The sequence below is a fragment of the Protomyctophum bolini genome (assembly GCF_963924005.1).
Source record: "Protomyctophum bolini genome assembly, chromosome: 18".
NCBI classification, from domain to species: domain Eukaryota; kingdom Metazoa; phylum Chordata; class Actinopteri; order Myctophiformes; family Myctophidae; genus Protomyctophum; species Protomyctophum bolini.
The window spans coordinates 21,370,331-21,397,458 of record NC_137879.1 but is presented as its reverse complement, the minus strand read 5'-3'; the positions used below and the strand labels follow the sequence as shown (position 1 = coordinate 21,397,458).

Below are 27,128 nucleotides of genomic sequence, written 5' to 3'. Positions count from 1 at the left end.
AGCATAGGGTTAGAGCTAGTAGCTGTAATCACTAGAGGGCAGTGTTGAGCAAGGAATGAGCACCAGTTGTTTCCATGTGGTCATTCCTGAATGATCTGTCACAAGACCTACAGTATACTGTGCATGTCTAGTAGCACCATAATAGTTTCATAATAGTGAAAAATGCTGAATATATATTTGAGTGATATGTACGTCTATGGTTTTATTCACCACTGACGTGTTTATATGGACAGCACAACTGGCACCAACATGAACATCTTTTGTAAAACAATTGCACGTAGAATTTAATCAATACTTCATAATCATACTACTTTTCTGGGTGGCAGGAAAATATCACCAGCAAATAATTCTGCTGTTGGTGGGTAAGATACTCTCCCATATAAGTAGAGAGGTGCAGTTTCATGTTAAGGCTGATAAAGATTAAACCTTCCCGTCTATTTTACTACCATAGTGGTAATCTATTAAGTTATGTTTTGCACATCCATGTATTATTACACAGTTTTTGTGACACAAGATGTGTTACACAGTGATGGGTGTTTTGATATGTTGTTTTTTTAATTCTTTTCTCACAGCCACACCATCAGTCAAGTCCAGCCCTATTTTCACACATCATGACCTGTTATAATACATTTCTGATAAGCTTTAAAAAGATGGCACTATCACATGGAAAGTGGAACACAAATGAAGGGGAAGAGTGCTTTCAAAAGGCAATTTGACAAAAATATTTCTTTCATGAAGATAAAGACTTTCTTTTTAATATACTATCAGGATAGAATAAAATGTTTGTCTCTAAAAACCCATGGTTGAAGTTTGGAGAGTGCTACGTTGACAATGTTGCATAGTTAAAGACACAAAGGTGACAAGACGGAGGGAAAAAAATGATTGAATAAAAAGCTCTAATGTTGTTTGCAGACCTGGGTCAAAAACACTACTAAAAATTATTTTGAATACTTTCATGATTGTTTTGGCTCACTGAGAGCCCATCTGGCAATCCAGACAAGCAAACACTTTCCAGATGCAACATTAGGAACCAGTGAGGTTGTGGCTATGTGAGTTGAAGCGCTGAACGGTAGCACTGGTAACATTAACCATGCTTTGTGCAGATGTACCCAAATAGCACACATCCACAGCAGTTACTTGTAATAATAATCTCCCAAGCAATTTGTTAACAGAGCAAGACTTATTTTCTTTTCATGTTACTCGCTTCGCAGCCTTAATCGTGACACAGAATTTATATCACACAATGAATTAAGTAAGAAGTAGAAAATCTCTTTTTAAGGTGGGCTGAGAGCCAGCTTAGCTTAAAAAAAATACTGTCACTCTAGCTTATGAAGTCATTAAAGCTTTCAATCGAGAAAAGCTCCAATCCTGAACTTAGCTCAAACATCAATACGTTTTCTTTACTTATTCCACACAGTCGCAGATTTATTCAGCTTCCTTAGAGATCCAACTTGTGTTGACAAGAGTAGACTCCTGAAAGGGAATCCTTGTCCAGTGGCAGTCAAATATGATGCCTCATGCTCCGAGTTGGATCAAAGCAGAAAACTCCCTAGTAGCAAAAAGGGGGATCCCCGACCTTACAGATAAAGTGTCCCAAAACACTGTCTCAAGCAGCAGAGTGAAGGAAAACCAGACATTAAAACAAATAAAAGTAATAAAGAGTATACTTTATAAACCACACTCAGTCACTGCTATTGATTATAGCTTTACAAGCTCCATCCTGGGGGCAAAACAGCATTCTTCCCCCATGTCTCCACTCCATTACACATACCAATCTGCCCTTCGATAAAATCCAAATCTTCCTCATTCATCCTGTTTGTCCATCCACTGATCCAGCCTGAGTTCATCTCCTTGAGTGACCAGTTTTCAACAGGCACATCCACTTGTTATCTTGTATACATTTTAAGAGTCCATTTCAAAAAAGCCTCCTCCCACCCTGAAAAACAAAAGAAAGAAAAAAATCTGATCCCTAGTCCTCCCCCTTCAACAGTAGCATCTGCAGGCCACAGCTCTGCCTCAAGTCCTGGTTCTCGCCAACAGAGCCACAATGCCGGGGTCACCGGAACTCATAGATTGCTGCGCTGTGTTCAGGAACGTGTGTGAGGTTCAGTGACTGGTACCTGCGGCAGAGGGAGAAGAGAACATGCATTAGAAGAGGAGGAAAGGGAAAAAACTGAAAATACAAACATGGGTGCTGGGCTGAGTGTCGCATGTTGGGGGAATGTGAACCACCTCCTCATGACTGTACTTCTATAAGCTGGCCACCACAAACTGCACATTTAACCTTTCTCTCTTGCTCTTAGTTCCCTGTGCACCATAATCATTTCACATTAATCCTAATGTGTCTTTTGTGCTTATAGGTTGGTGACAATTTATTGTCTTGAATACTCTGCTGCAAACAATAATGTTCCAAATAGACAAAGAATTTAACTTTGATTGGTTTACTCATGTCAGGTTAAGCTAAAGACGAATGCACACTCATGACCGTATATCACAGAAAGTCGTTTTTCCCCATGTCTTTTTCTTTTAGATGGAATATATTGCATTGGGTAAAATATACCCAGGTTTTGACAAAAGTTAAGTTTAGTTTTCTAGGATTAAGGAACAGAGGGATTGGGTGTACACTTGGCCCGATCATAACAGTAACACATAGCTGTAATGTACACCATTCAGTATTAACTTAGGAGTCATTTTCATCACAAAAACTCATGCGATGGGTTCTGTTACCATTCAGAGCTTCTGTGGTAGTAATAGCCCTCGATTGTTGCTGTGGATTTCTGGAAGCAAATGTAGTAAAATCCGGCAAAGGAAGCCCCACTGATGTCTTTGATTGTGTGGTCAGGGACCAGGAACTGTTCCTGGACGGATGAAGAAGTTACAATTCAGTGCTTACCTTAGAAATGCATGAACTACAGTAGAGTTAAACTTTTCTGTAGGTAATAACAATGGCTTTATTGCTAACACATTACATAACGCCCACTGATTTCTCTGTAAAACAGGTCCAACAAACATGTTCTGACAAAATTACTGAGACAGACAGTTATGAATAGAGATATTCAAGATTTTAATTTGGCAAACCCTTACTTTCCATCTCATGAAGATATAGTCCGAGTTCTTCAACTCCTCATAGTCAAAGTCGTCTGAGTTGAATGTCTTTGCATACTGGTAGAATGCCTGGAACTTGCCCTGAATCCAACACAAATCATCATCAATGAGGCAAATAATCTCATCATTTGAGTGGAAAGTGAAAAGACTACATTTTAGGGTAGCTCTGCTACCCTAAAACATTGGATCAAATCTAAACGTTGGATCAAAGAATGACAAAGGGAGGATGACATGATGCTGTGCTGTAGTGCTAAGCACACTACATGGCCACCACAACTTGCTCAAAGTATAATATTTGTGCTGGGCATAAACAATGTTATGCATTACCCAGTGCTTTCGATCCACATCTTCATCTGCATCCCACTTCCGTGTCAGGAAGGGCCTCTTCCTGCTGATGATCTCTCCGGCGAAGAACGTGGTGAGAGTCGGGTATTCCTGTATGTGAGAAACAAACGTTTGTTGTGGTAAATGGCCTATGTGGTAGCAGGCCCGCCCACACAGGCCTTCATCCTGAATGGCCATCCTGTGAGGACCAGTCCTATCTGCAACTCAATGATGTGCTTTGGTATCTTTCTTTTGAAATCTAATTCTAAACAAACACAACCAGTGAAGCAATTTTTGAACTATGTAAACAACCATTGTTGTTGGGTTCCAATGGGTTCCACCCCCCCCCCTTTACATTAGCATAGGCCAGATTGTATCGGTCTCTGACAGGAGGATGTGGAAGCAGTAAGTATAGACTATATAATGTCAAATCAATGTATGTCAGTAGACTATTTACAGTACATGTTTTTCCACAGGGTCATGGGATACAAATGTATGACAGTATAGTGACATGCTGAAGGTAAATAGTTTAGGTCTTTTGAGGAATACAGGGATGCTCTTCTCACCTCAGTTAATCCTTTTATCTTCAGGTAGCCACACAAGTATGAATCTTCCATTGTTACATGCTTAAAAGATAAACAAAATCAATAAACATGAGAATCTTGATATTCAGTGTTCAGCGTGAACTGCAGGCTACACAACTCAAACATAACGTCAATCCGTTTTAAAAAAAACCTATACTATCTTTATGACAGCTTATATGTTGCATGTTAGTTTGACGATGACAGCATATCTATCATTATTTGGGCTGTCAGATTAAGAAAATATCTAACGAAGAATTATTTATGTCAACAACAAACTGGTGATTTTAGCAGCTGTAACCTGCGCTCAGCTGTCAATCATATGACAGACCAGTAAAAGCTCGACATCAGCTGACAGCCCGTTCAGCAAAAAAAACATCCTTTAAACCACTCACCTGCAAAACGACCTCCACGTCGTAAGAATTCCCTTTGCTTTTCTGGTGGCCTCTGAATTTGGATCCACTGTACAGGAGCGACGTGACAACGCCGGGCTGCTGGGTGTTGATCGGCGGTAGTGGGATAAGCGAGGCCGAGGACGGGAAGGCCATAGCGGGGGTGTTGCTGAGGTATCTGGCAGGGACAGGCATGGCTCTCGGATCGCGGGCTTCACGCCGACCGACCGCGGGTCAGTGGCCGTCCGGGCGACAAACTAAGCGGGGGTCTGAAGAGAGCACGACCGGAGCAGTCCACCAACATTCAGATTCCTCCAGGCCTGTTTACTGTCTAGTAAGCCAGGCGCCCAGCTCCCAGAAAACTATGTGGACTTCGACGCGGCGCCATTGGCAGCAGCATCCGCCCCTCTCATTAGCCCATGGGTTTCACTGGCCTAAGAACTCAACGGCCATTGGCTCATTTTGCGGAAGGCTTTGTGGGACGTTCCGAAATGTAGTTTTTCGCTGATAAAGACGTCCTCTTTACGGGCAGAGAAGAGCCCATTTTAAAACTACACTTCCCAGCGCAAAATCATATTAAAAATAAATAAATAACCAGCTGTCAAAAACGCGGAAGGTCAAACGCGCATGGTTAAGAATACTGAAGCTGTTTTGAAAGCTCGGTGTGTTGTGAACGCAAATGACTGACCTGTTCGGTACTCGGTTTGCCCTCAGTGATTTTTAATAAGATAAATCTTAGTACTGTACCTACAGCACATGGTTAGCCTATAGCTTGTCGATTGCTATTGGTTACCCCCGAACTCCGTATTTATTTATGTATGCAGCTTCCACTACAATGTTGAAAGGTATTGTGAGACTATCTACTTGCTTGAGACATGGCCTTTCACCTCACAATGTGCGCCCAGGTCAAGTGTCACTTCTTTCTTTGAGGCACAATCCATATTCTACTGCTAGTCCAGCAAGTGCTACCGCAGGTAAGATTATTTATACCACATTATTTGTCACCATGCACAAATGTATTAAAAATGCTCGTTTACAGGTTGCATCAACGTTTTATGACAATCTGTCTGCCATTCCATTACAGAGAGGAGGAAATTTTATAAAGATGTCAGCATATCACAGGGAGAAGGTATGTTTCACAAAGTAAATTTAATTATATTTATTAGGTCTGCTAAAGCGGGAGTATCACGCCATGACTTGCTAGCTGGGTCCTAGCTGGTCCATAGACCAGAGCTACTATACATTGCCTATAAATAAACCAAAATAGTGTCTCAAATACACAGAATCAACCTTGAATAACAGTCTAAAAACTGTTTGCCCCTTGTCAGCTGCACCTGATTAGGGCCAGGGTTAACCCTCCTGTAACCATGGCAACCTAGGCCTTGATTGACAAATTGACAATGCCATGTAGTGACATAATCACACAATAAGGAGGCTCAAATGGCACTTACAGTAGCTCATAACGTGTACAGTGGATTTTTATGAAACAAACACTTTGCAGTTTGAAAGAGGATAATTTAAGCTTTCCCTACAGCTGCAAGGTTGGTGAGTTTAGTGTTGTTTAATACAAGCAGATCGGAAATGCAATTTGGATCAATGTGATGTCAATGGATAATAATTTAAAAAAATCTAGTCTTGCAATTGCAAATTGCAGCTACTAACATGTCATACAGTAAGTAACATTGCTAATGATACTAGGTTTTAACATTTACATTATTATTTGTCCAGGTGGCCTGTACGAGATCAACCTGGACCGCAGGAAACTGAAGACGCCGGGAGGGAAGCTGTTCACAGTGTCAAACGAACCTCTGGCCATTGCTGTAGCAACAGAATGGGATGCTCAGAAGGACACACTGAAGTTCTACACCATGCACATGGTACAACCATTGGCTTTAATGTGTGTGTGTGCGTGTGTGTGCGTGTGTGTGTGTGTGTGTGTGTGTGTGTGTGTTTTTAAAATTGCATCTTTTATTTATTTCAGACCACTCTGTGTAACACAGCGCTGGACAATCCAACTCAACGCAAGGAGGACCAAATGATCAATGCTGCTCTCAAGTTCTTGGACACTGATACTGTCTGGTATGCTAGTTTATTTTCTTGCTTTTGCAATCCTAAACTCTGTATTGTGCACATTTGCAGGATTAGATGAGTGCACACTTAGGTAATCCCCCCTCCTCTCAGATGTTTGGCGAATATGAATATTTGCCTGAGAGGTCGATTGTTCTGCCAATAGACATTTAAATAAAGTATCTTTTTTTAGAGCTTAAAAACAAGTGTGGATGTTTTATTATTTATTGGTATACATGCAGCATTGTCTGTGGTTGCAGTGGTTGTAAATATTTGTAATTGGCACTCTTTCTTTGTAGTTACAGAGTGGATGAGCCATCAGGTTTGGTTGAGCTACAGAAGAATGAGTGGGACCCTATACTGCACTGGATTGAAAACAGGTCAGTTGCCTATTATTACTATACAACTAGAAAAGTGCGCTCCTCCTTGTATAAATGTATAGACCATTCAAATGGAATCTGCCCCAAAGGCTACATGCAATTTAAATGCCTAAATTGTCCTTACTAATGTTGCTTATAATGTTTTGTAGTTGAAGCTAAACACATAAGTTCTTCATTGAGCTGTACTGTACTTGTACTGTCCATCTGCATGTGCATCCAATAAATCAGTCCCACATTAAATACTTAAAAATAGTCATCATGAATCATACGTAAGCTAAGAACCGTGGAATATATAACTATGTGTATAGAGTGCTATGTCTACATAAAATGCTATCTAAGTTACATAAGTTGAGCCTGTAGCGGACCCAGCTGGCCATGAAAGGTTGAAGACTGACTGATGATTTTAAGTTGCTTTATTAGTGCATCACCGTACAACTAAAATAAAAGAAAAACATAATATGCATCATTAATCAGACAATAATCAATGAACGACATATATAAGCACAAGCTGTTCACTTAAACCATATTTACATAACCAATAAAATCCATACAGTGCAGATATCAAACTCAGTATGAAAACAATAAACATCAAAGAATGTAACAAGACCATCGGACCATAATAAACAAAAGATGTTCACCATATCCCCTTTCCAGCTGGGTGCTAATTGTTGAGTCAGTGTGTCCATGGTTTGTTCCAATTCTCCTTTACGTTTGTACGTTCCATTGCCTTTACTTTGGCTCCTTTCCATCCATAATCAACAAATGTTTGTCCTTGTGTCTCTGATGCTCAACCATGGAGGACTGTTTTAAACCAGTCTCCACCTCCACAGCTGAGCTACCTGTGTTCCAATCACGAATTATCCTTAGCTAGACCCATGTCAAATTAAAGGGCCAGCATGTAAACACTTCCTGAACATCACAATAAAAAGGTATACTGCGGGTCCGTTACAGAGCCTATGCATACACCTGTAAGGTCGTCGAGGCTACGGCAAGTGCTGCAGGCTAAGATGGAGTCTGACGTGACTATAATTATCATCCAAATGGATCATATAATATTCATGTGATGCTGTATTTAATGGACAACAGGGCATGATGTAATAACAGCTACAGCTGCTTGTCTGTCTTTCACAATTCCACTGCCTGCAGATATGATGTTGTCATCGGCTCCTCGTCTAGTATATTAGGTCCTGAGATTCCCGAGAGGACCAAGGACAAATTCCGACAGCACCTCAAATCTTACAACTTCTGGTCCTTAACAGGTAAAACATAATTTGCAAAACAGATAAACAATATAGACATTGTTGAAATATAAGATGAGATAAGTTTGTGTGTGAATTAATCTTGAGGCTTATAGTCGGGGGATATTAATAAAATCTGGGAATACATTTCTTCACCACCAGTGTAAGGGTGTCTACTGAAGCCCACCACACACCGTCTGCGACCGTGTGCGGCGCGTTGCTGCGCGGCCCCGCGCGGCGCCGCCTGGAAAATAGAACTGTGTTCTATCGGCGCGCCGGGCGGCGCGGCTCCGCGCGGCGGACGGAGCCGGTGTGCGTTAGGTTCATTGAAAATAATGGAGGCGGCTGTGTGCGCCGCGCGGCGCCGCGCGGGGGACGCAGCCGGTGTGTCGGGCTTAACATATCTCACATTTGGCCATAGCCACTTTGCCCAAATGTGCTGTCCTCATCACATTTGTGATGACGGCTATGGTCGTTTTTCGTGCAAAACTAATGTTCGGAATGGATTTAGAATCATGAAAACCCCCTAGTTTGACACGTCACATGCTACTTAAAGCATAATGTAATTTGGAAAATGTTGCCTTTATATTGGTTGTTGATGGTACCCCAACTTTCAGCAGCTGTCAAAAATTCCCCTAGGGTGGTTAAATAGAAACCAAGTAAGTAAGTAGACACCTTTACAAACACATTGGTGAAGAAAATTCTTGTTAAATGTATTACCAAATTTGACATTATTCTTTTAATATTCCCTGACTATAGAACACCGAAGTCCTGACGTCACTGTCGGCAGAGGGTGTCAGTCCCCAGGTTCATGTATTTTTTATTTGCATTGAAATCCCCATAGGGGGATTTTAGATCTCTTCATATAAGAACTGTGTTCGAAAAATAAACCGATCATCCCAGCCTTTTCACTCATATGGATATGAAGCATCGACTGTAGGTGGAAATGTACAAATATACCCAAAGAGTAACAAAATAAGCTGATTCCACAGCCTTGTAGCTGAACTGGGGAAGGGGAGCGTTTGATTGCTTTACAAATGCATGCCGTGCGGGCGTGTAAGCACCGCCCGGCTCATACGACTGTGAATGTGTGGCTCCAGGCAGCCCCGTAAATACATCAAGCGCATGAACCTGTGTACTGGCGCCCTCTACTAAAAGTGACGTCAGACTTCGGTGCTCTATTAAAGCCCATATTGAGTGAAGGGTGTGTTTTTAAAGAAGTGACAACTTTTTTAAAAAAATGCTTTTTTTCCCTAGGTCTTGAGTATGTGATTACGCAGCTAAAGTCAGTTGTGCTGTCCTTTGGGTTGATTGACAAACACTTAACTGTGGAAGAGGCTGTGCTGCTTTCCAGACTGGAGGAGGAATACCAGGTAGTAGAATAGGGTCATGAACTAAGTACCTATACCTAAATGGTTGTACTGTGTTATATTTTATATCTACTTATGTGTTTTGTATTATTTAAGATTGCGAAGTCTCACGCAGATTTAAATGCATTTAAATGTGCTACAGGTGTGTGTGTGTGTGTGTGTGTGTGTGTGTACCAGGTTTGCCTCTGCAGTAGGGGTCGAATTAGAATCGTGATTCCTGTTATGAATGATTCAAAATCGATTCAATTTTTTATTTTTTAGATTTTTTTCTTCTGGTTACAGCTACAGGAGTTTTCACTACATGGTGTTTGTGATATGAAATGTAAGCTTACCCTAATCACAGTAAACATCATTCAGTCATTCTCAAGTTACTGTAGTCACTTCAGTTCAAGACTGGAGTAGATTGTGATGAAATCCTATGTCTTGAATCGAGAATCGTTTTTGGATTGAGAATCTGAATCGAATCGTGGGACACCCAAAGATTCACAGCCCTACTCTGCAGTGTTCTTTGTTTGAATAATCAATACCTCACTACTATCTAGTTAGCTGACTGACAAGTACCAACTCTTTTGCCAAAATATTTCAATTGATATATAATATCAACTTTGTTCAAATTTGTTTCCCCCCCAAAATTGATTGAAATCCACGTTTTTAAATAACGTTCAAATAATGTTTATTATGCATAGAATGGGTAGACTGCGTCCTTGTGGATTGGAGAAATTAAAAACGTTGATCTTTAACTATTACCGTACTCCACATAGAGATTCCTCTCTTGTGTATATTTTGTTCCAATGTGCTTTGCTGTGTTCCCTATACAGATTCAGCATTGGGGAAACGTTGAGTGGGCCCATGACTATGACATGTACGAGCTGAGGGCGCGGACTGCTGCTGGAGCTCTGTTAGTGCAACTTTCATCTGAGAGTTCCTCTGTCAAACGAAAACTCCTACAGGACTGAGCAGGATTACGAACCCTGTTAGTGTGTGTAAAATCTAGTAATGGTACCTGAGAAAACATAATCTGCTGCAAGAAACATGCTCAGTGGTGTCATGGCTTTTGTACAGCGGTTACAACGCACATTTCATGTTTTCTTCAACCAAGCAAGCATATACTGTGTAAGAATGGAATGCAAAAAACCTCATTAACACAAAAGTTTACATGTGTAACTTGCCAGCCAAGCATCGGAATTATCAGCATGTTTTCTGGTCTGATTTCTCTCTACCAAAACAATAAATGGTCTCATCTGTTCTGGACCTCACTGAACACTGTTCTTCTCTATGATCTGTTAAACAGTTCAGCCATCTTCACCCCAGAAAAAACAAAACTTTGTATTTTATCAGCAGAACGGACCATATGTACTTACCTGTCTCCAGCCCTGAATCGCTACCCACATAAAATAGGTTCTGGCGATTCAGACGAAATTAAATTTCATTTGTCAGACTATACCACATGTGGAGGCCACCAACTGTGGCATATTTTTCTCTAAGGCTAAGTCATGTTGCTGTGAATCAGTTCTCTGTCATCTGTGGCATTTTGGACACGGTTTGTGGGAACAGTGATTTGAGGTTGGAATGTTAATTCCCTGTCTGCGCTGTGTCATGTCTCAATACTGTAAACAACGTATGACATTTTAATAGTATCTCATGCTAATGTATTGAGTACTATTAAAGTCATACTAATTGGCATATAAATATCCATAATGTGTTAGTTTAATCTACTACATATTTAGTTAATTTGTACTGTTATGCACAACAATCATCATGGATTTCTCAGTGGTTTGTCATTCAAAAAGCAAAAATTATCTCATGCAAATGGAAGGTGCTGATGTGAGGAGAAAATATTCAGTCCATACGCTGAGTGAGCTTACCTATCATCTTCAGGTAGTATACATACATTGTAATGGAATTAATATCCTGACTGACAAAGCCCAGTTGTATTTAAAATGTCTCAGCGTCATCGTATTGTCACTTGTTTTTTACAAAGTTGTTGCCACAGTGCAGTGGCACCTAGAAAATGCATTGATGTCTGCAAACCTGCAAATTCCAAATATCAGTTTTGATCAGAAATGTTTAATTAAAACATTGATACATTGGATTACCCGGATGTTTCATGCTGTTCATTTGTTAAAATAAATCAAAGGAAAAGAAAAAGAAAAAAAACGTTCGGCGTGGAGTTTCTATTGATCTTCCTTATATATATAATATCAAAGCCAAGGATTCCTTGGCTTTGATGCCATTATTTACATGGCCAGATTCGCATGATGGGTCTCTTCAGATATCCAATCACGTTCAGAATCGGGATTCATTGGCCAATGACGTCGTTTGGTGGGCGGAACATGCTCTGTGCACTTCCCAAAGATATCATCCCATGGATTGACTTGTTTGTTGTCGAGCAAGATGGAGTTCCTCTTGGGAAATCCTTACAGTACCCCGGTGGGGCATTGCATTGGTATGTATCCCGCTACTTCAGAAATTATGTTGAATGCCATTTAATATATTATACCTGGTCTGTAATGTATATAACCTGGTTGCCATGGTGTTTAACTGTGTCAATGAGTTCTTCCTAACTGTCGAGCCACGGTTAGCCTCCCAGCTACTTGCTAACGTAACATTATCTGTCATCGAGCTAGATTATAGTTCATAACGAGCAGACCGGCGATGTTGTTTTCTGACATTAGTCAGGCAGTTAACGTACGGTCCTCTGTGATCAGTCCAAACGCAGCCATCCACCCAAAAGCAAACTGCTGCCTTGAATGACAGCTGAGCTAACGTTAGCCAAGCTAGTTAGCAACAATATGTATATAGCGTTCCAGATAGTTATATGAAATGTTTTCAACATGATAAATTAACTTTTTGGTTTTCAGAGAGGGCCACCGATGGCTCTCTTCAAAGTGAAGACTGGACCCTTAACATGGAAATATGTGACATCATCAATGAAACAGAGGATGGGTGAGTATCCATGGAGAATCAAGTGATTTTCCATAATGGTATTGATTAACTGTAGTGGTGCTTGATTTATGCTAATTGTATTGACAGCGCAAAACTGCTGCGTGGAAGACAGTCATTACTTTGTCTCAGCTGGGCCCTACAATTATCTGGCTGGCCAGTCACTATAGGTTTTCTGGTGGATTTTTCACAGGCCAAGTTCTTATCTCACTTCTCCCAGCAGCATTAACCTTGTGCAAGAAGAAAGTTGTTGTATGAAGTCCATGTCTTGTTTGATCAGTGGATGTGGATGATAACTGGGTTAGGCAAATCTCTGAACAGAGGAATTGCACTTTTCGTCTTGCTGTGGAATTGGCCTAATATTTCCAATTCACAAAGTCACATTGTACTTAATATAAGATTGTTGTACATGCACAACTTGAAGCATTATTTCTAAATATTCCCATCTGATATTTTACTATGTAGAAAGGTCAGTGTAAACACTAAGGGAGAGAATGATTAACAGCTCCAGCTTGTGTTTCACTCTGCATTCTTATGGCGAACTACACCAATGCCTGTCATAAACACTGCCAATTATTTTTATTTTTTTGTTTGTTGTAAAAAGCCTTATCAATTCATTTGATGGCTTTGATCAAGTGCAACATTGTCCTAGACCTAGTCTGTCTAGTCTCACGTGTGTGTGTGTGTGTGTGTGTGTGTGTGTGTGTGTGTGTGTGTGTGTGTGTGTAGGCCAAAGGATGCCATCAGAGCAGTGAAGAAGAGACTGAATGGCAACAGGAACTACAGGGAAGTGATGCTGGCTTTGACGGTGAGTGAGTGGGAGATGACATCATTATTATGATGTCATTATCATAACAGCCAGGGTCATAACACAGATTTATTAGTATTATGGTTGTTCTTAATCATAAAGAGAGAAATAATATTAATTCTTCCACTGAGGCTCTATAGGTACATTAAAATATGACCACACTGTTTAACAGTATTTTAAAGGTTTCGATAGATATCATTCACTATAACTTGATGGGAATTGGGATAGGAAGTTGAGAATGTGAGATAAAGGGCATTTGTTGGTTGTATTCATTCCTCTAACATTAATCTAACTCTGTTATAGTGTGAAAATCGTCCCACGTGGGTTACATTTCACTGTGTGAGAAGAACTTGTCTGACTAGTTTTCTATTTTTGTGCATTATACCAGTAAGCATTTTCTGAAACTCTCATTCCCTCCCTACCTTTGTACCTCTCTCCCCTTCAGGTCCTTGAGACATGTGTGAAGAACTGTGGCCATCGTTTCCATGCCCTTGTAACCAGTAGGGACTTTATCGATGGGGTGCTTGTTAAAATCATCTCTCCTAAAAACAACCCTCCCACCATTGTACAAGACAAAGTCCTCGCCTTGATTCAGGTATTGTTAACATAATGTAGTAATTACCCCATGTAAATGATTCGTGTCAGTCAAGTACATGTGCGGTGTCGTGCACTGTCTGAAAAGTCAACAGTATGAAAATAAATAGGAGCTTGTTATGCTTAGGATAGTTGTGGGGTGTTGCTCCTGTGAAGAGATGGGTTACGACTTAGCCACTGACTTGTAGATTTTGAGATGAGAGTTGTGGAAGCAGACCCTATGTGTTTGATACTACACACGTGAAACTAACAGAGCCGCGGGGGTTGTCCTGTTCTATGATCCACAAGCAGAGCCTCAGATGATGTATTGTACAGTGGCTGTATAGCAGCCAGCAGAAAGTCTCTAGTTACTGTTCTAGCTCAGGTAACCTTGGTAGGCTCAGGTGGGCTGCTCTTATTTCCTCCAGGGAAGCTATGAACATGCTTCCCAGATAGATCTGTGGCTGAGAGGCAAGCAGAATTAGGTACAACTCAAATTTACAATATATTTATGCACCGCCATAACCTATAAAGATGTATTATGATTCTGTGGTAATGCAGTGTAATGGTAAATGTTGCTATGTCAGTGCATTTTACTCTACATTTCTTGACTCAAGTTGATGTGAATTCATGTCGAATGTCATGTTTTTATGTTCTGTGTGGACCCCAGGAAGATTAGCTGCTGCTATGCACCAGCTAATGGGGATCCTAATAAAACTCTAAAACTGTACTTACCTTAGTCCAGCACCAGACAGGAACTGGATGTGCGCTAGCCACCTGCTTTTTAATGAACGGAATAAGACATTACCAACTATTTCACACCAAAACATGATTACTTCAAAAGAGTCTCTGACTCTCTAGAATTTAGAGTGGAATTAGGTCTGGGACAATATGTGATGTACAGTATAACGCAGGTTTGAGGTTGAGCTAAATTATCTTTTTTCTTTTTCATGCTTAAAGCAAACATAAAAAGTCCAGCAGGTGAATTTGGATGAGACAGAAATCTCATCCAAATTCAATTCTAAACTCATTCAATGTCTCTGATCTTGTACTGGTAAATAGCTGTCCTCTGCTCCTACTCTCTTCTAGGCGTGGGCTGATGCCTTCAGGAGTAGTCCAGACCTCACAGGCGTTGTTCACATCTATGAGGAGCTGAAGAGGAAAGGCATTGAGTTCCCCATGTCAGACCTGGAGACACTGTCTCCCATACACACACCTCACCGGGTAGGGGCAGCCTTTCACTGTCTCCCATACACACACCTCACCGGGTAGGGGCAGCCTTTCACTGTCTCCCATACACACACCTCACCGGGTAGGGGCAGCCTTTCACTGTCTCCCATACACACACCTCACCGGGTAGGGGCAGCCTTTCACTGTCTCCCATACACACACCTCACCGGGTAGGGGCAGCCTTTCACTGTCTCCCATACACACACCTCACCGGGTAGGGGCAGCCTTTCACTGTCTCCCATACACACACCTCACCGGGTAGGGGCAGCCTTTCACTGTCTCCCATACACACACCTCACCGGGTAGGGGCAGCCTTTCACGCAAACACACGCAGCATATGCTTTATGCATCTGACGACATCTAATTGAGGGCATTTTAAATTCATGTAATGAGCCATTATTGCCATATTCTATAAGATGGATAAGATATGAAAATGCAATTACACTAATTGTGCAACCGCGTGCGTGCGTGTGTCTGTACAATTTAGGCATTTAGCAGATGCTCTCTTAATCCAAAGCTATTTACAGTAGGCAAGAACAACACGTGGTAATACATCAAATACATAGAAATAGTCATCAAGGATCATAAGCAAGCTAAGAGTAAGAACCTTAACATCCGTCTTAACAGTAGAGTATCTGTAAAATGAAACTCTTAATGTTACTTATCTGTGTCTCTTCTTTAAAGCCAGCATCTGCTCCGGAGGGGGAGTCAGCCCTTCAGAAGTACAGTGCCCCCACACAGCCTCCACCTCCGCCGCAGCCCCAGCCCCAGCCTCAGCCTCAGCCCCCGCCCCAGCCCGCTTTGCACACTGTCCCCCCAGCCTACGCCACCCTCCCTCAGGTCCCAAACATTCACGCATCTGGCTCTATCAACCCCACGCCAGAGCAGGTACGATGGGACAGCGCGGTCCCACTACTGTGAAACAACGCATGCCTGTTAGCAGTTAGCACAGTCATTTTTAAAAATCATAAGGGGGTAAAAATCTTCTTGGGCCTAACTGCTGTTGTGTCGACGAGACCACACATTCTATGTAATAATATTGCTATACTCAAGGGACACCCTTGATCTAGAATTTGTCTCCTATGCCCTCCAGATTTGCCGGCTGCGCAGTGAGCTGGACATTGTGCGCGGGAACACCAAGGTGATGTCAGAGATGCTTACAGAGATGGTACCGGGACAGGAGGACCCTTCAGACCATGAACTGCTTCAGGTTAGACCCAACTCTTCCTGAAGAAGATCCTAAGGGATCGAAACGTTGAGTCAAATAAACCAGTGGAGCTGAGTTTTCATACCAGTGTTGCGGACTCTATTTTTTCCTCTTGTACTGCCTTTTGTCCAGCACCTGGGCTAGAGTGGAGGTGCATGCTCTATTTCCTTTGTTAGACCCAACTCGCTCTCTGTGTGTGTGTGTGTGTGTGTTCCAAAAGAAAGTATACATTTCAGTTCGGAACATTGAAAGCAATGAAAGCAAAAAATATATATATTCCAGAGGCCACTAGAGGCTGAAATGAATTGTTTACGTGCAATCGTGCATTGATTTTTGTGTATTTAGGAGCTGAACCGGACCTGTAGAGCCATGCAACAGAGGATAATGGAGCTCATCTCCTGTGTCTCCAATGAGGAGGTCACTGAAGAGTTGCTCCATGTTAACGATGACCTCAACAACATATTCCTACGCTATGAGAGGTTAAAACACCCCCCTTTTTAATACAGATAGAAGGAATTCTGATGATGCATGTTAGCAAGTACTTAATGTGTTTATTTTTTGCCCGTTTTTTGTTCTTTTCCTCCATCAGGTACGAGCGGTTTAGGTCAGGGCGGTCTTCTGTTCAGGGTGCCAACAATGGGGTGAGTCACCTTTACTTCAGGTGGTTAAACATCCAACGGCCACTTGCACAGTTTCATACAATCTGAACGCTTCCTGCTACCCTGTTCTGTGTTGCTGTTCCTTCCCTCACTGCATGGTGTTCAGCAAATGTTTTCTTTCCTTTTCTTGGTCATTCTTTTGTGTCCACTGTTATAATTAGGGCTTCAAACCCTGTTTTGGCCTCAGTGGTTAGTAGATTTGCCAGCAAATTTAATCTAGCGAATTTGATTACAATTAAACTACTTGTTCTACCAGTCAGCTTGACCAGACCTCCTAATGAGGTCTGGTTAAATAATAGATTTGTTTGGGGGGAAATGCATTACTACAAGTGCTATTGGTGCTATTACTAGTAGTTTTTAAACGAATTATTTAAAAACAAAACACACTTCTTCAAGGTTATCTTTATTTGTCTCCCTTGGGAGAAATTTGTCTTGGAGACAGAGTCACAGCTGCATACAAATAACAGACATGTTCACATACGAAAAGAAAAAACACCGTGGAACACCCACATACACAAAACAGAGATATTGCACACATTCCCTTGATAAAGTGCAACTATAGTCATTAAAGTGCATTCGGCAATCCCTGATTGAGCATTTTAGTTGACAGGGGAACAAAAGAGTGTTTAAATCTATTATATACACATCGTGGAGTTCTATACCGCCTACCGGATGGCATTAGCTCGTACTCTCGGTACAGTACATGCAAGGGGTCAGATACAATATTCTGAGCCTGTCTCACCACTGCTTGTTCAAAGATGGTCTGGGGAGTGATGGGTGGGGTGGACATGCCCATGATCTTCCCAGCCATGTTTGCTAGCCTATTTACTTGAGACTTGTATTTCACAGTTAGATTGCCAAACCAGCTGGATATACCGTATCTTAGGATTGACTCTATACTAGCTCTGTAAAAGGTCAACATGATATTTCTACTGACTCCAAAAAGCCTAAGTCTTCTGAGAAAGTGTAGACGTTGGTGTATCTTAGAACACAGTGTTGTAACATGCGTGTGCCAGCTCAGGTCCTCATCGATCTGTACTCCCAGATATTTATATGAGGGGACCTGTTTGATGTTATTAACACGTTGGAACCGTAGGACAGGTATACTCGTCCTGAGTAATTCATTTTGCGGCATGCACTGGTCTCGCACGACGAGCAGGCTCGTCTTAAGGCGTTTAATATCGCTAGAACATTGCCTCGCTGTGTTTCATTTTTTGAACGGCTCCGTTTGCTACAGTATGCACCATTGCTAGGGCCCCGAAAAAAGCCTGCAAAGTTGTCCTAAAACAGAAGCCAAAGCGCTGTCCGTGGTGTTGAACAGATGTTCGGGGGTCTTTTCTGATTATCTGGGGAGCAAGATGGGAACATAGGCATTTTCTAGAGCATGTATGGACCTCATTTTAGCTCTGTAGCATTGATGCTTTTCTTTAGCATCACAAACGGAAGCGCATCATAGTGGAATGGCCAGAAATGCGCCATATCACCTTCGTCCAGCAGGTGGCACTCAATGTGTGAATCGGAAAGTAATTGGTAGAATAATCACTAAGAAAAGAATGCATAACTGCAGCTCTAGTTACCATGTACCTCCTGTGACACTGTAGGCGGGTGGTGGTTTCTCTCCCTGATTTGATTTCACTATCAGCTGTCTAAATCTGCATGTGATGTTGCTGCTCATCCTGTTCAATGTCATATGTTGTGTTCACACGGGCAGACGCAAAGACAATGAGAATATCATTTGGAGCAGTTACTGTACATGCATCATTGTGTCTTTGCATGGTCATGTCGCTGGCTTCCATTGACTATGAATGGTAGACTATATCTTTGCATCTGCCCGTGTGCTGGCGTCAGGCCAACCCAATGTCTTCCAACACGGCATGTTAATGGTATTCATTATTTGTTTGTTTTTTCCTTTCTGTTTTTGTGTGTCTTTTTTATGGCTAGCTGAGGCAGGCAAGTATGAATGTCTTGTCACCCTCCCTCGTGCACTACGTATTTTCTGTATTTTGGCCCCAGAGGAGCTGTTAAAACAAGGCTGGATAATATGGGTTCTTCCTCCACCAATATGATTTGCCCCTTATAGCATGTTTTGACCAAGCTGTCCCCATTGTAAAAGACCCAGAGGCAGATATTGATTGACAGTTGGTAATGGAATACAAGCTTTTTTTTGTGTTGGAAATTGGAATAGTACATACTGTCATAGTCACTGAGATAATAGTCACTGAGATAATCTCTTATGTTCTGCCTTTGAGTTATGTTAAGTGATAAGCCACAGCTTATGAGTAAGGCTTAATTTATACTTTGTCACACAAACCTTTCGGTAACATTTTCAACAGAAGAAACCGTCAACGTGACCCACATCAATGATTTTTAATATTGTCATTTTTGTTGAGCGAAAGGGTCGTGCAATGAAGTACCAATTAGCCTAAAGTACCCTAGTGTTCCTCCTATCCTTTCCCTCCCAGTGCTCTTTAGCTTCTTAAGGGGTATTTAATATATGACCAACACCCCCCAGGGCATAAAGCTTTCAGTTAATAATGCAGCAGTACCCTGCCAAGAATGTCAGCAGATTTCATGGTCTTACATCACTCTAAACTACTGTCACACCCCTGTTCTGTGAGCAAATACTTGAATGTATCTCAACTCTGTGTGTAATTCAGCAATATTCTTCACTGCCACTGTCAGCCCCCTTAAGAAAAACTGTTTCATAATGAGCTTTGTTTGTCGTTTAAACATTTTCATGCTTTCCTGGAATTAACCAGTAAATATTAATGTGAATGTATGCACATGCCCTTATTTATTCATTTTTACTACACGCTTGGGAGTGTTTGCATTTATAAAGCACGGTTAAGGTACTTCCTTGCATAAAGATAATTATTTTGCTGAACTTGCAGCCATTGTCCCTAATAAATATTCTCTTCTCCTCCATTTCAGGGGTACAGTAATACCTTTAGTCTAGGTGTCATACCCTTTTTGAAGTGACCGTCATTCCCCAACTCTGTTTTGTGCCAGGTGTTGAGTGAGGCTACAGAGGACAACCTGATTGACCTGGGCCCAGGCTCTCCAGCTGTGGTCAGCAACATGCCCAGCACCATGCCCAGCACAGCTCCCAGCAACCTGCCCCCCAATCTCATCACTCAGACGGCCGGGCCCTCTTCCCCTTCTTTGGCTTCACGCCTGGCTGGCCTCGGTTTGTAACAACACCCCTTGTTACCAGCAAGTAGCTAAAATGTAATTTGTGAGGTAGTGATTTGATGATGTCATCAGAGAGGGACCCTCTGAAGAATAACCTAATAATCTTTTCATTATTTTCTGTTGCACTTAACTCATATGATTTTGGGAAAAGAGCCAGGCCACTGTGACGGTCCCTACAAACCCGGAGCGTGACTAATGAGCAGTCCCAAAACACAAATTCATTCATACATTCATACTTTTCTTTTCATTTCATACTTCAAAACTAATTAGGCCACTTTATGGCCTCATGTTCTGTGTGGATGTACTCATGACACAACAGCAGTTAAAATTAATGCAAATTAATCACACGAAATGAACGCTCCTGGTGTTGAAGGACCTTGACTCAGCCCATTACTACTGTTATCAGCTGCTTGTGATGTTGGTCACCTAAGATCTGATGGATGAATTTATAAGCTAAATTGAGACCCCTGATGTAGCCTATAATGTATTGATCAGAACTTTAGATACATAAAAACACTTTTTTTAAAAATTGGGTGATTGAGTACATTTGTTAAACTTTATTTAACCAGTAAAAAACACATTGAGATGGAGTCTCTTTTACAAGTGTGAACTGGCCAAGAGGCAGAAACAAAATTACACTTCAATGCTACATGTTACATGTCAATTTTCACAACAGCCAAATAATACATCCATGACATAACTCAAGAAACCTCTATATAAAGTCTACAACAAATCTCCAACAATGGTACCCAATGACCGGGTGCAAGAAATTGCGAACAAGAGTATATACACAATGTACATTTTAAAACAGGAAAAAAAGGGCCTATGCAAAGGCTAGTAGCCTACACGTCCGAACATGTGCAGGTGTTGGACTGTACATTTAAGATGACTCTTTTGAAACTTCTCAAAGGATTTTTTTAGGACAATTTTAGTCTGGTTTGCAGGTCATTCCACGACCAGGGCCCAAAGAAAGCAAGACACTTTTTACCCCCCTCAGATTTGAAGGCTGGCATTAGAATTCTGTAACAACATTCTGTAACAATATTATTTTGCTAAAAACTTAACCAATTAATTTATCCTAATTGCCTATAATACATGAGGAAGAAAGCGCACATTTGCTGCTTGCCTTGTACTATCACATTCTGCTTTTGGATGGTACCACCAACTTTTGTTGTTTTTTGTTTAAATCTGTTCAGACATGGGTTCAGATAGTGTAAGTGGCACTTTGAGTTCCCTGCCCAGCTGCAAACCTCCCCCAGCTGCCCAGGATGACTTTGACATGTTCGCCCAAACCAGAACTGGAGTTGTGTCTGAACCATGCAAGACGTAAGTAAGGCTAGGCAATAAATCACCTTCTCAAAGTAATTCTGCACAAACTCCTCTCTGTCCCAAATGAAAACGACCATTCATTGCCATATGACTATAACGACTTATGTCCATGTCTGTCACTTACCAGGGCTTCTGTGGAAGACGGCATTGCCACAAGTAGCCTTCCCCCCACTCTGGACATACGACAACCAACCATTGGAGGGGTGAGTCCTCAACGAAGCAAGCTTTCCCACATAGGCTTCTCTTTCATCTTTTATATTCACTATTGGCATCACTTCTAGGCAAACGCTATCATTTCAACATGCATACTGTGTGTGTGTGTGTGTGTGTGTGTGTGTGTGTGTGTGTGTGTATTGTATGAGTAAGTACTGTATACACGCAGTGTGCTGTAACATCATCAATCTGGCATTTTTTCCACATGCGCTGTTTGTTGACTACTGCGGGTTAAATGTCTTTTGTTTAGCCTTCAAGGCTTGTAGTAATTTTCATTCATACATTTTTATTTGATTTTTGGATTATTTTATTATTTTTTGTTCTGTAATCTTGGAAAGGTAAGAAGAAAGACTGTTTGCACTATAAAGGCTTTTAGCCTCTTGCTAACTATAGAAGTTGCTGTACTGTAGCAAAGCAAATGCTATTTCATTAATACTACTTTTTGTTTGAATGAAGACTTTAGTCCCAGTAGAATTGCATGGCTTTGAAATATTTAACCTTCAGCTTTCACTCTACTGACCTGTAGCAAGGCATGGAAATAATAATAAATACGGTAGTAATTTATTTTAGTTATTGACTGCAGACCGCAGGATTGAACCACTTCATGTCCAGACCAAATCCTTGGCTGACAACACAGGATCGTATAACATTTGTTTTTGTTATACACAAAAGTGGCATCCAGCACATCAATTATATTCACAAGGTCATTCCACATGCCTGGCTAGGCCGTTCAAATCACTGAGCACCAGGGATCCAGATATGGGTCAGATGTATAATGTGTTATATTGATCATGTTTTTCATGATCAATAAAGATGTCAATCAATCAAGAGCCATTTTTTCTGGTAACTAATCATTAATTGGTTAAACTTTTCTATCTCAAGAAACTACTTGCCTGGGTGAATAGTGAAATTAAGTGGTTAACTTTGGAACCCGACAGTGCCACTGCAGCCAGTTATTATATAAATGTTATTTCCTGCCCTGCTGTCAGGCATGATGACGTTGGTTTGCCCTATTTAGGCTTTCTGGCATTCCATGGCATGCCCAATTTTTTTATGTAATGTATTTGTTTTGGTGTGAGTGTGCATTGTTTGATTGATGTGGATGTCTTTATGTCATAAATCAGTGTGATTATGCACACTGTTCAAAGACTGTGGCCCTTACTTATCAAACTGTAAATACACAGATTGACCACCATATTGGCAGGGGATACTTGCCATAGCTCCACTGCAAGAACGTTTTCATACCAAAATTCCATATATTACATCGACGGTAACCATATATCCACATTTTGTATTTGACTAAGTATCGTATATCATGACAAAACTACATGTCGGACATTTGTACCAAATCAAATGCTTGGAAAAACTGTAGAGAATTCAGCGAGTTTAAGATGTTTTTACTTGTGGAGAGAACTCATGATAAATGGGGCATACATGCAATGCCGTTGCCGTTTCCTCCACCCATACAGCGTCTGTTAAGTTGACACATCAATACTCGACCATTCTTATGCTGTGATTGGCGAGATACAACCGTTTCATAAATCATAAAGGAGGCATCATTCACAGCCAAATTCTCCTTTGTACATAGTGTATTTGTTGATGACATATCATTATTTGTTTATGCTCTGTTGATTGATTGAATACATAGGTCAACAATGGAAAAGAGTCCCCAGGACATTTTAATGTCTGAATAATAAAGTATTCAATCAATCAAACATTGTATGAACCCTGTCGTGATCTGCACTGGTTTCTACATTGATAAATAATGGCCATTTTGTTCCATTAAATCTTGCTTGCACTTTTCACAATCCATTCTTAAGTTTCGTTAAGTTGACATTCAAGTTAAATTGCTTTCTATTATTTTTTTGTTTTGTTTGCTTTTTCCCCCTTTTTTTGTGGGGTGGGATATTTTCTGTTGTGGCCCTGCTGCCCCGGCCACCTGTGGCGGTGTGTGGGTGCTGCCTCCTAGGTTGCTGGAGGCCAATCCTCTGTCATGGATGACATAGAGGAGTGGCTGTGTACTGATGTGGTGAGATCATCGTGATTTTACTTCTGCCTGACTCCTTATTTGTTTTTTCTTTTCCATAGTGTGTACTTCTCCCTTCTCACCTGTTGGTTTTTAAAGTGCTAATGTAACACATTCACCTTTCCATTTCCTCACTTTGTGACCAATCACGTGTGTGTGTGTGTGTGTGTGTGTGTGTGTGTGTGTGTATATCCACTGTAGCATTTTCATTAGTTACTAACCGTGTGTTTTGTTGTAGGATGGGGTGGGGCAGAATGACTTTATAAAAGTAGCCTGTCTGTGTTTTGGTGCTCACTGGTAGATAATCGAATATGATTGTGGAAAATAATATCGACTGTTGAATGACAATCCATGTAATATGGTAAGTTTTCACACAGACGTGTAGAAGGTGCTTTCCAACAGACTATAATTGTGGGCATAGAAAACATTTATGGTTTGTGGTGTGGTATTAACATTTTTGAAGCCAACTTTGACTTTGCCATTCTGTCTATTTTGTTATTCTGACTTGGTTTTAAACTTTTTTACCTTTCTCCACAGCAAGGAGATGAGGGCGAGGAAGGAGTGACAAGTGAAGGTGAGACATGGTCGTTTTTTTTACTCTGATCATGGGCTACATTTCAGTATTTGCCATTTTATTCCCAGATGCCAAATTTCCATCATTTCTTTCCACGTTCCTTTTGCCTTCCTCTCTTCCAGAGTTTGACAAATTCCTAGAGGAGAGAGCCAAAGCAGCTGAGATGGCACCCAGCCTTCCGTCGCCACCCAATGGTGAACCAGGGGCTGCGCAGGGAACCCCGAGCCGCAAAAAGGCAGACCGTCAAGATCAGGATGGCCTCTTCGCCATGTAGACATTCACCCTCACCCTTGACCCCACCCCACACACATGCCCCTCCCCAAGCCCTACCTATGGTCTGACCAGCTCAGAAGCAACATTGTAGGACGTACTGTCACGCATCTGTGTGATGTGTTTGCACATACACACGGCATATGGTTCATTCCAGAGTGCACCATCACAAATCCTTCAGCTAAACGATATCGAGCTGCACTACACAGATTTATTTTTATCCCTTTGATTAATCTCCATGTTTCATCTTTTTTTTTTAATTAACAGTTAACTTTGTCAGTCAAAAGGGAACGACCCCCACCCCAAAAAAGCCTACAGAGGAAACCCTGCTTCTTGTGGACTTGTCTTCAGGCCAGCAACATCAGATAGCTTCTCCATGTTAAAGTCCCCCCTCCAGTTAAGTATTTACAAAAACTTTGTATGATCATTTTTTATTTTACATGGTTTTCCCACAAAAAGTAAACTAATGAAATCTGAAAAGTGGCTGGAAGCACATCTACTCATTGAACTATTCTATGAATATGGGTGACATCATACAGCCGACTCAGATTTTGAGGCAGTACAGAAAAGCTCCCCATATCGTTGTTGTCGGGCAGAAACCAAATCTTCATATTTCTTTAGTTTTTCTTAAAGGACTACTTTAGTTTTTTTCAACCAAGGTTCATGTTTTAGGTTGTTACTAGAGAAAGTAAAAGGTGAGTGTTAATTGTTTTTCATTTGCTGCTTCCTTTCGTTTTAGCGATTTTAGCCATTTTTGACAGGGCATTCGAACATCGTCCTAAATATGTATTATTTTTCAAGAAAATATGGTGATTTATTTTTGTATTATTCACTATAGTCCTACTAGACCCTAGCCTCGGTCCCAGGCTTACTTATCTGCGAAAAGAAAAGCCTGGTCACAACCTAAGGCAGAGAAGCTATCGGCGGTTGTATCCTCCGGAATATCCGTCAGATGTATTCCCCCCGGATACGATATTTTCCCGACCAATCACAACACTTGTTTCATTCGCGGAGAATGTAAACTGATTTGTAAAGCATCAACGTCATTTCCTTGGGCGATACTTCCGCTAAAATCCCGCACTTCCGCTGATAGTCTTTTCAGTTAAGGTCTTTCCCAGGGTGACTAGACCCCAAGAAATTATATCTGGCCACAAAAGATCACGGGATCTATTGAATGTGACAAACTGAAAAAATGCAATTCATTATTGAGCCTACGGCACACAGTATGGCATGAGGCATCCCCCTAGTACTTCTACCTTCACATGCAGTAGATCCTGTGATTTTGTTTTTGTGGGAAGATGTAATTTCCTGGGTTCTAGTAGGACTATAGTACATATTAATAAAGAAATTGCTGTACAATTTTGTAAAAAATGACTTATTTAGCCCCATGTTCGAATGCCCCCCCCTTCCTGTGAAAAATCGCTAAAACGAAAGAAAGCAGCAAATGAAGAAAAAATAACACTCACCTTTTTCTTTATCTAATAACAACCTAAAACTTGAACCTTTGTTGAAAAAAAACTAAAGTTGTCCTTTAAATTAATGCCCTACTACTTCAAACAAGCGTGTCACACAGAAGTAGTGAAAATAGCAGATCTACAAGCTCATGTGTTTTCTTTTCTTTTGTTTTTCTTTTAAAAAATAATAATAAAGGAACTATTTTGGACATAAGATTTCCACCCGACAGCAATGATATGAAGAATGTGAAAAGTGCACTCTAGCTGCAGTTCTGCACATGTAACAATCTGCATAGTCAACATCACACCTCCAGAGGAGTTAATCCTTCCTGTTCCCACAGAGGGATGATCAGATGAGGCAGATTACAATAGAAGTTCATTAAAGCTAACTTCTTGTAGGACCTCTGTTTTTCTGCATGCATTAATATCAACCTTTAAATATAAGTTAGTTTTGGTTTTCTTAACGAACAGAAGGGGAAAAAAATACTTGGTAGCATTAATTGTGAGATTTTATTTTTGTAGTGTCAACCCATGACATTTGCTCCATGTCATTTTAAGACTGTCAGTCTTGGTTGTTGATGACCTTCTGTTCTGGTGTTGTTTTGTTTTTAAGTAGGTCTGTCTTGTATATCTGTAAATGACATGTAGAACTGATGAGCTGTGTATTAATGATGCTGTATAAGGGAGAGGTCTGTTTATATCAGATTATGATGAAGAGATCTTGTCCTTCTGCTGGTCTTATACAGGATTTTGCAGTGCATACAGAAGTAATTTGACACACCAAGTTAAAGCTGTGTCAGAAAGGGAATAGGAAACATGTAGAGTCCAAGCTAGGGCAACACTTGCAGGCAAATGATTGACAAAAATAGAAAACAAAATAATTTTATTTTGTTATTTTTGCATTAACCTGTGTCACAGTTTTCTTAGACAAACCAAGATATAAATATAATTATTTTGCAGAGATTTCATTAGCCCACAGTTAGATATTACTTTCAGTAATGAAGTGTTGGAAGTGCACTGTGATAAGATAGTTGTAAGAGAGATCAATACAAACTAAATGCACTCAAACTATCCACATGCTGGATTATACTAATGATCATCATTATGTTGAAGACTGACATGAGATAAATAAGACTGACTTAAGGTACAGCTATTTATGCTGAATGTCGACTGTTTGACATAGAATTTTCAGG

The 27,128-nt window shown here is 40.9% G+C and overlaps 3 protein-coding genes across 4 annotated transcripts in view; 2 read left to right on the top strand and 1 right to left on the bottom strand.

Annotated features, from left to right (window-relative positions):
* Window positions 1-724: 724 nt before the first annotated feature.
* LOC308333382 (glucose-induced degradation protein 4 homolog) lies at window positions 725-4,796 on the bottom strand. Its single transcript, XM_080789761.1, has 6 exons — window positions 4,406-4,796; window positions 3,996-4,055; window positions 3,433-3,540; window positions 3,085-3,186; window positions 2,728-2,858; window positions 725-2,120 (listed from the first exon to the last, which is right to left on the bottom strand). Exons 1-6 carry the CDS (start codon window positions 4,595-4,597, stop codon window positions 2,057-2,059), a joined length of 657 nt encoding a protein of 218 aa, XP_080645887.1. The 5' UTR covers window positions 4,598-4,796; the 3' UTR covers window positions 725-2,056.
* Window positions 4,797-5,026: 230 nt separating this feature from the next.
* atpaf2 (ATP synthase mitochondrial F1 complex assembly factor 2) lies at window positions 5,027-11,554 on the top strand. The gene is made up of 8 exons (XM_080789760.1): window positions 5,027-5,376; window positions 5,487-5,531; window positions 6,131-6,279; window positions 6,384-6,481; window positions 6,769-6,849; window positions 7,996-8,108; window positions 9,345-9,460; window positions 10,276-11,554. The coding sequence occupies exons 1-8, from the start codon at window positions 5,217-5,219 to the stop codon at window positions 10,411-10,413; spliced, it is 900 nt and encodes a 299-aa protein (XP_080645886.1). The 5' UTR covers window positions 5,027-5,216; the 3' UTR covers window positions 10,414-11,554.
* A 261-nt stretch (window positions 11,555-11,815) lies between these two features.
* The window catches only part of tom1l2b (target of myb1 like 2 membrane trafficking protein b), a 16,631-nt gene continuing 1,318 nt past the window's right edge, over window positions 11,816-27,128 (top strand). The window contains exons 1-15 of one of the 2 annotated variants that reach the window (XM_080789402.1): window positions 11,816-11,903; window positions 12,319-12,403; window positions 13,130-13,208; window positions 13,654-13,803; window positions 14,871-15,005; window positions 15,696-15,899; window positions 16,105-16,221; window positions 16,564-16,697; window positions 16,808-16,859; window positions 19,887-20,064; window positions 21,266-21,395; window positions 21,526-21,601; window positions 23,581-23,640; window positions 24,175-24,211; window positions 24,334-27,128. The exon at window positions 24,334-27,128 is cut by the window's right edge and continues 1,318 nt beyond it. In XM_080789402.1, coding sequence (XP_080645528.1) covers window positions 11,852-11,903; window positions 12,319-12,403; window positions 13,130-13,208; window positions 13,654-13,803; window positions 14,871-15,005; window positions 15,696-15,899; window positions 16,105-16,221; window positions 16,564-16,697; window positions 16,808-16,859; window positions 19,887-20,064; window positions 21,266-21,395; window positions 21,526-21,601; window positions 23,581-23,640; window positions 24,175-24,211; window positions 24,334-24,485 — 1,641 coding nt within the window. In that variant the 5' untranslated portion in view covers window positions 11,816-11,851 and the 3' untranslated portion in view covers window positions 24,486-27,128. The remainder of the gene's footprint in view (window positions 11,904-12,318; window positions 12,404-13,129; window positions 13,209-13,653; window positions 13,804-14,870; window positions 15,006-15,695; window positions 15,900-16,104; window positions 16,222-16,563; window positions 16,698-16,807; window positions 16,860-19,886; window positions 20,065-21,265; window positions 21,396-21,525; window positions 21,602-23,580; window positions 23,641-24,174; window positions 24,212-24,333) is intronic. The other variant, XM_080789403.1, reaches the window with a different exon arrangement.

Coding starts and splice junctions, on each gene's coding strand:
- LOC308333382 (XM_080789761.1), bottom strand. CDS start 4,597: ATGCCTGTCCCTGCCAGATACCTCAGCAACACCCCCGCTATGGCCTTC. Junction 4,056..4,405: donor ACGTGGAGGTCGTTTTGCAG/GTGAGTGGTTTA, acceptor TTATCTTTTAAG/CATGTAACAATGGAAGATTC. Junction 3,541..3,995: donor AGATAAAAGGATTAACTGAG/GTGAGAAGAGCA, acceptor TCTCACATACAG/GAATACCCGACTCTCACCAC.
- atpaf2 (XM_080789760.1), top strand. CDS start 5,217: ATGTATGCAGCTTCCACTACAATGTTGAAAGGTATTGTGAGACTATCT. Junction 6,280..6,383: donor AGTTCTACACCATGCACATG/GTACAACCATTG, acceptor TATTTATTTCAG/ACCACTCTGTGTAACACAGC. Junction 6,482..6,768: donor TTGGACACTGATACTGTCTG/GTATGCTAGTTT, acceptor CTTTCTTTGTAG/TTACAGAGTGGATGAGCCAT.